Source organism: Pygoscelis adeliae, unplaced genomic scaffold, assembly GCF_000699105.1.
Source record: "Pygoscelis adeliae isolate BGI_AS28 unplaced genomic scaffold, ASM69910v1 Scaffold437, whole genome shotgun sequence".
Classification (NCBI taxonomy): Eukaryota; Metazoa; Chordata; class Aves; order Sphenisciformes; family Spheniscidae; genus Pygoscelis; species Pygoscelis adeliae.
Genome location: NW_008825250.1, coordinates 286,897 through 299,222, shown reverse-complemented (window position 1 = coordinate 299,222; position 12,326 = coordinate 286,897). Strand labels below are relative to the sequence as shown.

The 12,326-nt window shown below is 37.3% G+C and overlaps 1 protein-coding gene across 1 annotated transcript in view; it reads right to left on the bottom strand.

The window, feature by feature from the left end:
- Positions 1-12,326, bottom strand: part of GALNT18 (polypeptide N-acetylgalactosaminyltransferase 18) — a gene marked incomplete at its 5' end in the record, with an annotated part of 136,870 nt that overhangs the window by 7,367 nt on the left and 117,177 nt on the right. Inside the window, one exon of the mRNA XM_009329316.1 lies at positions 11,752-11,916. Coding sequence (XP_009327591.1) covers positions 11,752-11,916 — 165 coding nt within the window. The remainder of the gene's footprint in view (positions 1-11,751; positions 11,917-12,326) is intronic.

The window sequence follows — 12,326 nt, the reverse complement described above, 5'->3', positions numbered from 1 at the left end:
ATAAACGGGGGGAAAACTGGCCGGGGGGGGGACCGCTGCTTGGGGACTGGCTGGGCATCGGTCAGCGGGTGGTGAGCAACTGCATTGTGCATCACTTGCTTTGTATATTCTTCTTATTATTCTATTACTATTATTATTTTATTTCAATTATTAAACTGTTTTTATTTCAACCGACAAGTTTTCTCACTTTTACTCTCCCGATTCTCTCCCCCATCCCACCGGGGCTGGGGAGTGAGCAAGCGGCTGTGTGGTGCTCAGTTGCTGGCTGAGATTAAACCACAACAATAACATACTATTTGTTGTTCAAATAATTCAAAAATTAATTTTAACTATTTAAATTGAAATATTCCTCAGTTAAGTATATTGTAGCTGTTGCTCTTCTTCAAAGGCACTTGGTTTCTAGTATATTTGATGCAGCTACTGTGAAAATAAGGTGCATTCAACTGCTATTATGTGTATGAAATATTATATACAGCAGTGTTATATATTAAAAAGGTGTTGTCTGTCAGCTATTTAGATCACTATTTAAATTTAGATAGGCAAATGAGAATCTTTACCAGACACTTTTTAAATGTGAATTTATTTTTCCATTACACAACTAATTCCTGTGTACAACAAAAACTTAGGTGGAGTTATAATAGGGATCAGCCAAACCATTTCTTAAGGAAAAAAACAAAATAATTTTTTTCCTCCTCCTCGCTTCTCCTCCTGCACTCAGGTTCTGTTGTCAGGTAGCCATCCCAGCACTGGTCTTACGTCTGCTTGCTGGTACCCAATGAGTAAATACTATGAAACATCCTCTGACAATGGAATTAGACGCATCATTCAACAGTTACAACAATTTAATGTCTACATCACACTTTGTCTCATTCAAATCATTCTACTACCGAGACTTCTGAGTGAGTGTTCAGATTTTACATAATTGTAAATGCTAATTTTTTAATACTGCAGCTGTGACAAATCAAATGATGCAGCCTTATCTGTATGTCCAAACTAGGTTTTAGTAACTAGTGGACTGTGCAGTCATTTTCTGTGTTGATTAACTAGATTGGCTACATGAATGTAAAGCAGTCTAGGGTCCAAGCACAGCCCTCTAAAGGTGTAACAGTTGAATCTTCCAGATATGGAAATACACAATACTGCTAATGAAAGTATTTAAATAAAAGCGATTAAACCTGGCAAAAGTAAATGCAGTTTCATACAGACAATGTAAGTGGAATAGAAAACAAATTACAGAGAAACAGCATAAAAATCAGAAATGGAATGTATGGATTTATACCTATCAGTGATATTTTCCACATATGTATAAAATTTTATCACAGATTTATAACAGATTACAAAAGCCCATTGTTAATAGCAAGATTAAGAAAATAATACCTTGCAAAGAAATAAATTCAAGTCTTCACTGAAATACAAAGAAGCTCTTCAGGATATGATAGCTGAAAAAGCATTTTACTACAGAAGATGGTGAATTAAGAAAATTGAAGCAGGCTTTGGAGTAGAATAAATTAGCCAGACTAGAAAGATCATTAGGGATTTTTCAGAAAGTAAACACGAATCATCACTGAATCATTACTGTATCAGCAGTGGCCAGGAAGTCTTTCTGACGTATTATTAGAAAAACATCTGCAGAAACAAATATTCTAGGTATACAATATGATTTTTTAGAAATTAATTATTGAACACTGTTTGGGGGGGGGGGGGGGGAGCGGGAAATAGTTTAAAAAGGGAATCTTGTCCATACCTAGCCCTGATAATTATGGCTGAATGCAGAATTTACAGCTGAACATATTGTTTGGTTTTGTTTTGGCAACAAATCCAGATGATGATGTATTATGTTGATCTTCTGATAGCTCGGATTACCTAATAAGTCCTTTGTAGAAAAGGAAAAAACTAGCTTTATGCTATGCAGTTGATAATGACGTGCATGGCTTTTCTGACTACAGCTGCTGTCCTGAGTAACAAGTTAACAGGACAATTCATTTAGAAATAAATTTAATGCCTTTTTGAGAACTGACAGTCATAAAACAGTAAGCTCCAGAAATGCATGTTGCTGAGAGATGATTCACAGGTTGACATTTTCTGAATTTTTTTTCTCGCTATTAAAGGAGATGCTGTTTGTAGGTGTCTCTCCTGCATCCTCCTTTTGCCATATACTGCCTACTGTCCTCCTTGGTAGCATTCGGAAAAACATAAATGCAGACCCCACTATACTGAGTAGTTGCTGGCTTCTTAGTGCTCTAACTTCAATATTCCAAAGTTCTGAATTAGAACTTAAGATGTGTTTTTACACTATATAAGAAGTTAACAACAACAAATGCTACATTTTATTACCTCCTTTTACTAGCAGGAGTGTAGCTATAGGTAAATCCTGTTTCTAAACATCTCTGGAGTCTTGAGTGAGACCTGGCCTATAGAAAAGAATCCAAAGTTAATGCTCTGCACCAATGTTTTCTGTGGGGTAATTTTGCTCTAACTAGAAACCAGAAAATAGAAAATTTTTTCTTATACAATCTTTCTTTTCATGGATTGTGCCATACAGCAGCTGCCTGTGTAGAGAAACAATATTATGATATAACTAGGAAAAAGATGGGAGTGCTGGATACGTTGGCTCTATTTGCATGTTTTACAAATACATTTTGTGAAAAGCTTAGAAAAGAAGTTACCTTTTTCTCTTTCATTCTGAGATTACATATAAATGACTTCTGCAAAAAAGTCAGGCTTGATTTATCTGCCTCGATCTAGGCTTGCTTTAAGATGTCTAAAGTAGAAGACAGAGAAAGGCAACAAAGATGCTTTAAAGTGCGATGGAATATGCTTTAAAGCGTGATGGAATATTCAGATGGCAGGGAATTACAAAATATACTAAAATGAAATAAAAATAGGACTTTGCTTAGGATGTAAATGAAAATTAGTGGGATCTGACTTCAGTGATCAAAAGTATGAATACCCACGAATACCAGTGTGAAATTGGTAAATGAACTGTCTAAGGAAAAAAGATTGTTAGAGTTAGAAATTTGGAACAACTACTGTGATTTATGTGGGTATAGGAAACCTGTTGAATTCATTGTCGCAGGCATCAGTGTTCAGTGACTGACTAGATGTTTTTAGTGGCTGGGTTAATTTTAAGAGTGCTGATAGAACAACTTTTTATAGGCATGCTGAGATGATCACTCAGACAAATCAAATCTCGGTCTTTATGAAGAGAGTACATTAGGGGTCAAGAAGGGAATCTTCCTCCTGGTGTTACAGTGAACTGCTGGCTCAGAATAGAGCTCATTTCTGTGAAACAGCAAGCATTGACCATTGCCTGAGGCAGTCTTCTAGATGAGGTAATTAACCCAGTTAATTAATTTTCTGATCTGTGATGTGGCAAATTGTGTATTCCTAGGTTTTGCCTTTTTGTTTGGTTTTGAAGCAGTCATCACTTCTGTATATCTTGCTTTCTAAGGCTCGTTCTGCATTGCTTGTCTGTGCAAAACTCTTGTTAACATGTCTTCCCTCTCCACTTTTGAGTCTGCGCAAGATGCAATACTAGTTTGCTAATGAAAATCCATTCACAGCATGCACCTGAAGATCATGCCAAAGAGCACCTTACTGCCTTATTCTTTCTCTTTCTCCTTACAGATTAAAATATTCCTCTAACATAGCATACCTAGAAAACTAATGTAAAGAAGAAAAGTTCAAGTTATTATTTACCAATCTCAGCATGGGGGATACCTAGTTATTCATCTTCAGCCAGACAAATAAGAAACTCCTTTCAGCACAGTTAGAAAACCCAAGATTTTTATATTTTCTCTAGGAAAGATGAGATGTTTTCCCTAGACATCTTAACAGATTCCCAAAGATTTACGGGTTTTAGATGAGAGAAAATACACATTCCTATTTTGTTGTGAGACATAACTCTTACTAAAATGAAACTCCTTTGGAAAACAAAAATACTGAATGACAATTTTATTTCTTTTGTGTGTGTGTGTGGTGTATTCAATTAGTCTAGATTTTCTAAACTGAGTGCTCAGTATGAAGGCTTCCTAACTCATTTTAACCCAGAAACTGATCTGCTTGCATTGTCATTATATGCTTATGATTAAACCAATCTTTAGAGACCAAGAAATAAATTGAGTGCCAACTGAAGAAAATTAAGAAATGAATTTGCACTAGTATTTCAACTGATCTGCATATTCTAACATGGGAATTTAGGTTGGGCTCTTTGGGACTTTGGTCACAGTATCTAGTTATTGAAAATGGCTTCTTCCCTAGTAACCACACAAATCTGTTTGCTGATTATAATTGATATTGGGAAAGGAATGTCCTTGCAGCTGCAGCACAAACGTTGCACAGTTTACTCAGACAATAATGGAAATAATCTATTTTTTGTCTGTTATACTGGGTATCGTCACTGACAGGTTCAGGATACCAGACTTGATGGCCTGATCATCTCACTAAATAACAAACCCTCTTTTCTTGTCATATATATCATTATTGCATCCTGATTTAATTGCCTTCCAAGTGAAAACTTTTCTCAAATATCTGCATCTTGGGTTGCAGGGTGTTACTTGGTAGCCAAACCTTGCTTACATACATATTGTTCTTGCCTCCATTGGAATTAAAGATGCAACTTCTACTGACTTGCTCAGGACAGAGTTTTATTATTTATAGCTTCCCAGACGAAAAGAAAAGATGTATGCTAAATGTAAAAATACTTCCATCCATCTTGCAGCTGAGGAATGCAGAACCCAAGAAGGGATTGGTCCAGTAATGCAAAGGAGGGACTAAGAACAGAGCTCAGATCTCCTGATACCCAGCCACTTCATTTGGTAAGTGTTGGTTATCAGTCAAGTTGTAGAAAACATTCAGGATTTGGCCATTCTTTTGCATGTCTGTCATTATAATGCCATGAAGTACCTTGTCAGCAGCAGCTGTCATCTGCGATTTTTGGATGGAGCCTATCTGGACATCTGAAATTAGGAACAATCAGGTGGAACTAGAACAAATAATTTCTTTGTAAATAAATGCGGTGTTTAAAATTGTATGCTAAAATATGCAAATAGGGTATCTGTTTTGAAGGAAAAATATGGGTATGTGTTAACTTCCTTCTAAATTAATTGAGCACAAGTGTCTTTGGAGCTTAAATGTAGTCCTCAGGAGAGTAAATACTGCATAATGTGATATGCTGGAAAAGACTTGAAATGCACCCACTGAAAGCTCATTTTACTGCTGTACGCACACACAAACTTTCTAGCTGGTAAGTTTTACACCTAATTTGCAAAGATTAAAACTTGCTACTAGAAAATTAGTCCAAATAGAAGATGAAACTTATACAAGTAAATTTTGGTTACCACTAACTACAGCAATAACTGCAAGCAAGTTTAACACCAGTTGTTACAAATATTACTATATAATATTGTGTTTTATTTAATATTTTTCTGCATGTGTTTTGCATATACATTTTCATATTTAAGTTGAAGTATTCAAAATGGAGAAAGACTGAATGCTTTCAGATTTTTGTACTTCTAAACAATTCCATTCTGCATAAATGGTACTAAAGAGTTTGTAGCCTTATAGTAAGATGTAGTTAAAGGAGTATAAAAAACCAAATACTCTAATACACCTGTTTTTAAAAAGTTAAAACATTAACTGTCACTTTCTCATGCCTAAGCAGAACAATGGTTCAGGTTCCTTGTCCTCCAGCTGTTAACACCTTGTGCATTTATCCAGTTAGTTAAAATATTAAGTACAGGTGAGCTAGGGTAATACTTGAGCAAAGACGGGCAAAGAGTAGCTAAGTATAGAAAAAAGTGCTGCTGATATACTGGACCCATAACCAACACTGTACTGGGGTGCCTGGGGCTTGTGGAAGTGCTCTCTTGTGGCTGAGGTTTAAAACTGAACACTTGGCAACACTGGTTATTTAAAACTTGGATAGCCTCACTAAAAATATGAGGCTTAACCTAGTCTGTTGGCTCAATTAATTGAAAAATTAGGTTCTGTTTTTCTTTATAGTTCTCCTGCAGGATGAAAAATCTGTATTTCTTTTAACAAGATCACAATCGCTTGCTGTTCTGAGCTGCCAGGCAGATAGCAGCACTGCATAATTATATAGCTGTATAGCAGTACAGCATGTCTTATACTGCAAATACGTATTGAGTGTATTTACATCCTTTGGGGTTAGCAGTACAGCATACGTTCAAATTCTTGATAAATTAATGATGCCGTGGCTCTCATAATGGAAGAATCTTAAGAAGTTCATGGGGACAATTGTTCCCTTAGACACACAGCTCTACAGAAATTAATCCCTCTTGTACACTGATGTCCTTGGCTAATGTATGGGTTGAAAACCAGGGAGTGGACAGTAGAAGGGAACTGCCTGCTGTTTAATGGTGTTAGCCTCCCCTTCTGCACTGTGTATGCTCAGCAAGGGGACATGAAATTGGTACAGAGATTCTGTGCTTGCTTCACAGGCCTCCAGTTTAATCCTGCCACATAGTTTGCACCCTGCATTCCCTTACTTGTTTGGGATGTGGTTGTGGGTAATGGTTCTAGCTAGCAGTAGTATTGCACATCCTTTAATTTCATAAAATAAAGGCAGGTAAGAATAATTCAGAATGACTGTCTGGCAAAGGCCAAAATCTGTAGGAGGAACAAGATGTAAATGCTTTCAGTAATTTTAAGGTCTATTCTTTCTTTATAGATACTCTGTGTAGCTCTATTTAATCTATCTATTATCTAATACCTATTAAACATGATGATTCAGATCTCATCATTTAATCTGTGGAATACTGTAACACCTGAGTAATTCATTTGCTCTCGTCTGTCTTTCCTTTTGCTTTCAAAGCAATTCCTATTATGATATTTGGGAAAGTATACATATGGTAACTACAGTTGTCAGCAACAAACTTTATTTACAGCTTCTCAGGATAGCATAAACTACCCCTTCTTGAACACTTCTGAACTGGAAGATTTCCTGTGGAAACCAGCAGTGACTAGAATCACAATCTTCCATAACATGTAAAAGCAATGTTAACATTGCAGGCAGACGCAACCACTAGTGGATATGGGTACACGACAGTGCTGAGCATAGGCTCTGCACAGCCTCTCCCTCCCTTGAGGTCTGTGATGAGTGTCCATCCCTATAGGTGCATACTTTTCTTATCTTTCTATGGCAACCACACTGGAAGTTGAATTACTTAAATTAACAGAGCTTGCTGTACTGAAAAGAATTCAACATGGAACAGCCTTAAAAGGATTACTCTCTTAGGTTTTTAGCTCTGCCTCGTGTCCTTTCTTATGCCTCTTTTTACACAGAGCCCTCACCTGTCACATTTCTCACAACAGCAAAGAGTGACAGTGTAGCTAGTATGGTTAGAGGCATAAGAAACAGTCACATCCCTATCCGACTAAATAAAAACATGAAGACGCTTCAAGATAAAGAGTACAGAAAAACTTCCTCCTTTTGCCTTTGTTATGCTGCTGGAGGAGTCCTAACATGCCATAAGTGTACCTTCTAGATGACCTGCTGTCACCCAGGTGATGTATGTAGAGATGAATTTCACTCGTAGAGCAGGCGTTATGTCACAATTGCCGTTCTGTCAGCAATAAACCTGAGAAATCACACTGGAGACTGAGAAACTTCTTAAAAAACCCAAACCAATACACACCCTCCAAAAAAACCTGACTGCAACATTTGGAATGTACTATTTCTTAGTACACAGAACAAACTTCATAGTGTCAGAGAGTTCAGAAGAGCATGGTTTTGGCCATAAGCAGTTTCTACTGAAAGATGTCCCAAGGAGTTATCTGTCCACGTGCACTGGCCTCCATCATCTCCTGCATCTCAGAGCCCCTTCTCTGTCACACAACAGACCATGTAACGCAATCACTACGGCAGTCCCAAGGACAACAGCTTTACTGAGCACGTGGACAGTGACTGTCGTGCACGTGTGCTGCTGACCTGATGCTGCCCGCAAGTGTTTGGTTACACTGGGGAGCAAACTGCTGCTGCCAGCACACTGCATGTGCACCTGCTCCTTGCCATAAAGAGCTCACAGGGTGCGAGCAGGATTAATTGTTTAGTACTAAATAAGGGGAACACAGTGGCAACTGAGGTTAGTTTTTGCTTTTCTAATGGTTCATGATGCCAGAGCAGCTTCCTTGGTATCACGTTTAAATTAATATTTTAGTAAAATGCTGACCATTTTACTACCATGTAATTCTGGTAATGCTATCTTCTCTGCCTTGTGTAATTTCTGGTGATTACTTACTATTTTGCTATAAGGTCTAATTTTGTTCTGATTAAATAAAAAAGTGGTGAGACAGACTGAACTAGGTGAACTGTCAAACACCTAGAAGACTTTTCAGCATAAAAGCATTCCCAAAATAAGCATTTCCCTAAGAGAATACCTAACCTGAACAATAAAATTCTTGAACACTATCCAGTTGATGGGAGTCTTTTCAGGACTAATTTACATAATTTGACATAATTACAGTTATAAACACTTGAAGAAGCCTTGGAAGGAAGAATGTCACTGAAGCCTACATTTTATTGGGTCTCGTTGGCAGCTGTACAAAACTGTGGAGCATGGAAATTTGCTCAGATGGATCCTGATTATACAAACACATAATACAAGCTTTGAATGCTCAATGCAAGTTTGTCCTGTACAGAAAGACACCACAAAGTCTCCCAAGGCCTCTGTCCAGTCAGCCAGCATGGTGTAGAATGAAAACAGTTTGAGGTACGGGTGGTGGTTCCCTCCATATGAATGCCCATCAAACCACTATTTCGTCCACAAGGTAGCGGTGGACATCTGAGTGTCTGCCTCTAGCTGCCTATAATTGAAGGTAGCCACATAGTTAAAAAATTTAAAACCAAAGTAAAAGATAAATTTTAAGAAAAGAAATCAAGTTTGATATGTATACACACACACACGCATGCATGTGTATATATGTGTATACACACACACTTCTAATCAAAGATGCAAATTAACAATTAAATAATTCTGTAATAGATCTACAGAAGCAAGACCACTACCTGAGGATGACCCCTATTTTCTACTTTTGTCATAAGGATTTCTCTCATCATTACATTTCAACAATGCAAAGGAGGAAAATGTTATCTGAGGAATCCTTTTTCCGAAAAGCTGTAGTCTCTTCTATCATCCAGACTGAAGTCCATGTCCCACTACAGACCATCATGGTGCCACTCAGAATATAGTGTGTTTTGCAGAAAAATGAGAAAGTTTCCTCATTCAAATTTTAAGATACATGTCTGGAATGCAGGGCAAATACTGATTTTTGTGCTGGTCAGGGAAATCTAGTTCAATTGGTTTATCCTGCTCTGGTTGGTAAGTCTTGTTCCCATGCCCTTTCGGAGACAATTCTCTACTTGCACTACTATATTTTTAATTATCTATATCATCAGCCATTTTTGTTGAATGGCTAGAGAATCCAGAGAAGTCAAAGTATACTTGCAGCCAAAGGAAGGTGCTCTAATAAGCTATGGCCAGCATCTACATTTTAATTAATATTTCACAAACTTCAAGACTACATAAGCATCAATACTTATAGTCCTGCTTATTTTCAGTAGTTCTGCTTGCTGCATAATATGGAAAATAAATACCAGAGCTTTAAAGACATAATAAAAAAGACTTTCTTCAGATAGACAGCTTCCAGTGTATTCACAGAAACACATCCTTTCACCAGACTAAATAGGAGCATTTCAAATGGCGTTCATCAGCTGGTCTTGGCAAGCCTTGATTACTCTCATTAGCTTTCTTCTAGCTTACAGAACATACAAGGGGCTGTGTACCAAGCTGTATGTTGAGAAATAATGGCATTTTAATTGCATTGGCTATTAACAAAATCCTTTTTGAACAGCAAGCTTTTAATTATTTCATTTGTCTCTTAATTTATCATAAGGAAACAACTAATTAGCTTTCACTTCTCCTGGGCAGAAGTTTCTTTGTAGAAGACTTAAGTACAATCCATAGAATCTAGTTTAACAGCACTGCACCTTCACTGGGAGATTGTATTTGGAACATGGAATGGAAATACAGACAGAAAACAAACCTAAAGTAGTTAAATACCATTTTTGAAGCTTTTAATAGTTAAATTATCAATTCATTCTACTGCTGTCCCCCAAATCGGATCTAACATAATTGGTATTACAAAATAGCAGCAGTATTCTGGAGTAGAAACCATTAATTGTCACCAAAGGGTTGGGTTATACAGAGCAATCACTGACTAGGTGGACAGTACAAAAAAGTTACTGAAATACTATTTAAGTAAATAGGTTAATTATACTTTTTAAAAAATGGTACCAAAAATCAAGTGCAGAGATGACCACAGTGAGCCCCCCCCCCCCGATGAGACTATTGTTACAATTTGAGAGAAGACATAATTAAAACTCCGCCCTTGAGGAGACTGAAAGTGAAAGCTGGGATGTCTTTCCAGGTTAGGGATTTAAGGTCTGCTGCTTGAGAGCTACCCTTTAAAAACAAAGATCTGGATTACTTTCAAGTATAAATAGAAATTATGTTCATAGTATGCTTTACTGATTGCTGTCCAAATGCTCTCTGCACTAAGGTAGATGCTAAACTGTATTACCAATGTCCTAAAATATACTGATCATGGCTGCTGAAGTCAAAGAAAAAAACCCCAATGAGGTGGCAGAAAAGATGTTTGCAAACCCACATGGATAATACAGAAAAATTAAATGCAGGAATAAAATTACCTTACTGGAGGGCTGGAGTACACAACTAGATTTGTAGCTTCAAAACTGCAGAGGAGCAACTGTGACCCATGAAACTTGCACTAGCTATTAAATTTTTCACAGAAGCTAAATCATGTACTTGTTTTAGAAAGTATTGTAATCTCATTTTATTTATCCTAAGCAACTGACATGTCAGTACCTGACATGGTAAACTTCCAATGTCTTAATTCTTACCTTAGGAAAATCTTACCTTCCTTTGAAAGACCAAATTTGACTAGCTTCCAACCATTGGAACCTGTTTTGTCTTCAGGATAACCTATGTCCCTCTGTGGAAACACTGATATACTTTGAGTCACCTTGCAACTTCCTCTTAGCTAAACCGAACAGAGTGATCTCCATAAGCATTATTACCGCAGAGCGTGTTTTCTAGCCCCAGAACTTTTGTGGCTTCTTTATAGTTCTCCCTTGTGTTTCTAAATCAGTTATGAAGTGTGGACACCAGGCCTGGACTCAGCGTCCCATTAGCATTCTCATCACTGTGAAATCACTTCTCAGCCTTTACTTGCACTTCTTTTTATCTCTCTCTCTCTCACATACACACAAAAGCATTAGCCTTTTTAAGTAAGGAACCGCAAAAGTAGCTCATGATGAGGCTGTTATCATCAATGACCCACTACCCCCCCTTTTCTGAGTTGCTACTTCCAAAAAAAACAACAAAAAAGCTTTCTGTTTCTTGTTCTTAATAGGTTACTTTGCATTTGACTCTACCAAAATCACTTTTTTTTTTGATTGAGATAATTCTGTAGCAGTCAACTCTGCTTTAGAAACAAATAATTTATTGTGAACTCAGAAAATGTAATACAAGTTTTATAACCTCCTGAGGTGGCTGACATTGGGATCAAGTGTAAATGTAGCTTCCCAGCTCCGTGCAAAGAAAGCAAGGATAAATCTGGTTCGGTTCTGTTAGTAAACAGATTATTCACGCTTCAGATACAGAAACAGAGTTTTTGAACTTTCTGAAATGTCTGCTGAGTAAGAATTACCTGAGTAAACTGCCAGTAAAGCTTCATTCTCTTGGCTTTGGCATAATTGCATTCAATGAGCCTGGGCCTGCTGTTCACATCCACCAGGCATCTGTTGTCATCATCGTCGATAGTGGGACTCAGAACACCCACATGGAGCTGCTGATTGCTTGTGTAATAAACATTCTGCAACAGGAAGCACAAACAAGATTTGTGGCCTCTAGACAGAAGCAGCACTTTTACCAAAAAGCTAATGGCAAAGATAAATACGCTGAATAGCAGTAGGCTGACCCCATAGTGGCTTTTAAATTATTTCCTTTCATGTAGGAGGCAACACAACATTTTAAAAGTTGTTCTAAATTAACAATTAATTGTTAATTGTTGCCAACAAGTAAATGTTGGTTAACTACTTAATAGGAAATACGCAAACAAAACTGACTGTTGTCTCATCATGTGCCTTTTTACTACTGTTTCGTATGGTCATGCACTGTGGGTCTTCAAAGAGCAAAATGTACAGCCTCTAGCAGGAAGTGGGGTTAGTTTGAGTATTGCCATCAACTCTGATTAGGCTGTTTCATCTGAGGATAATACCTAAC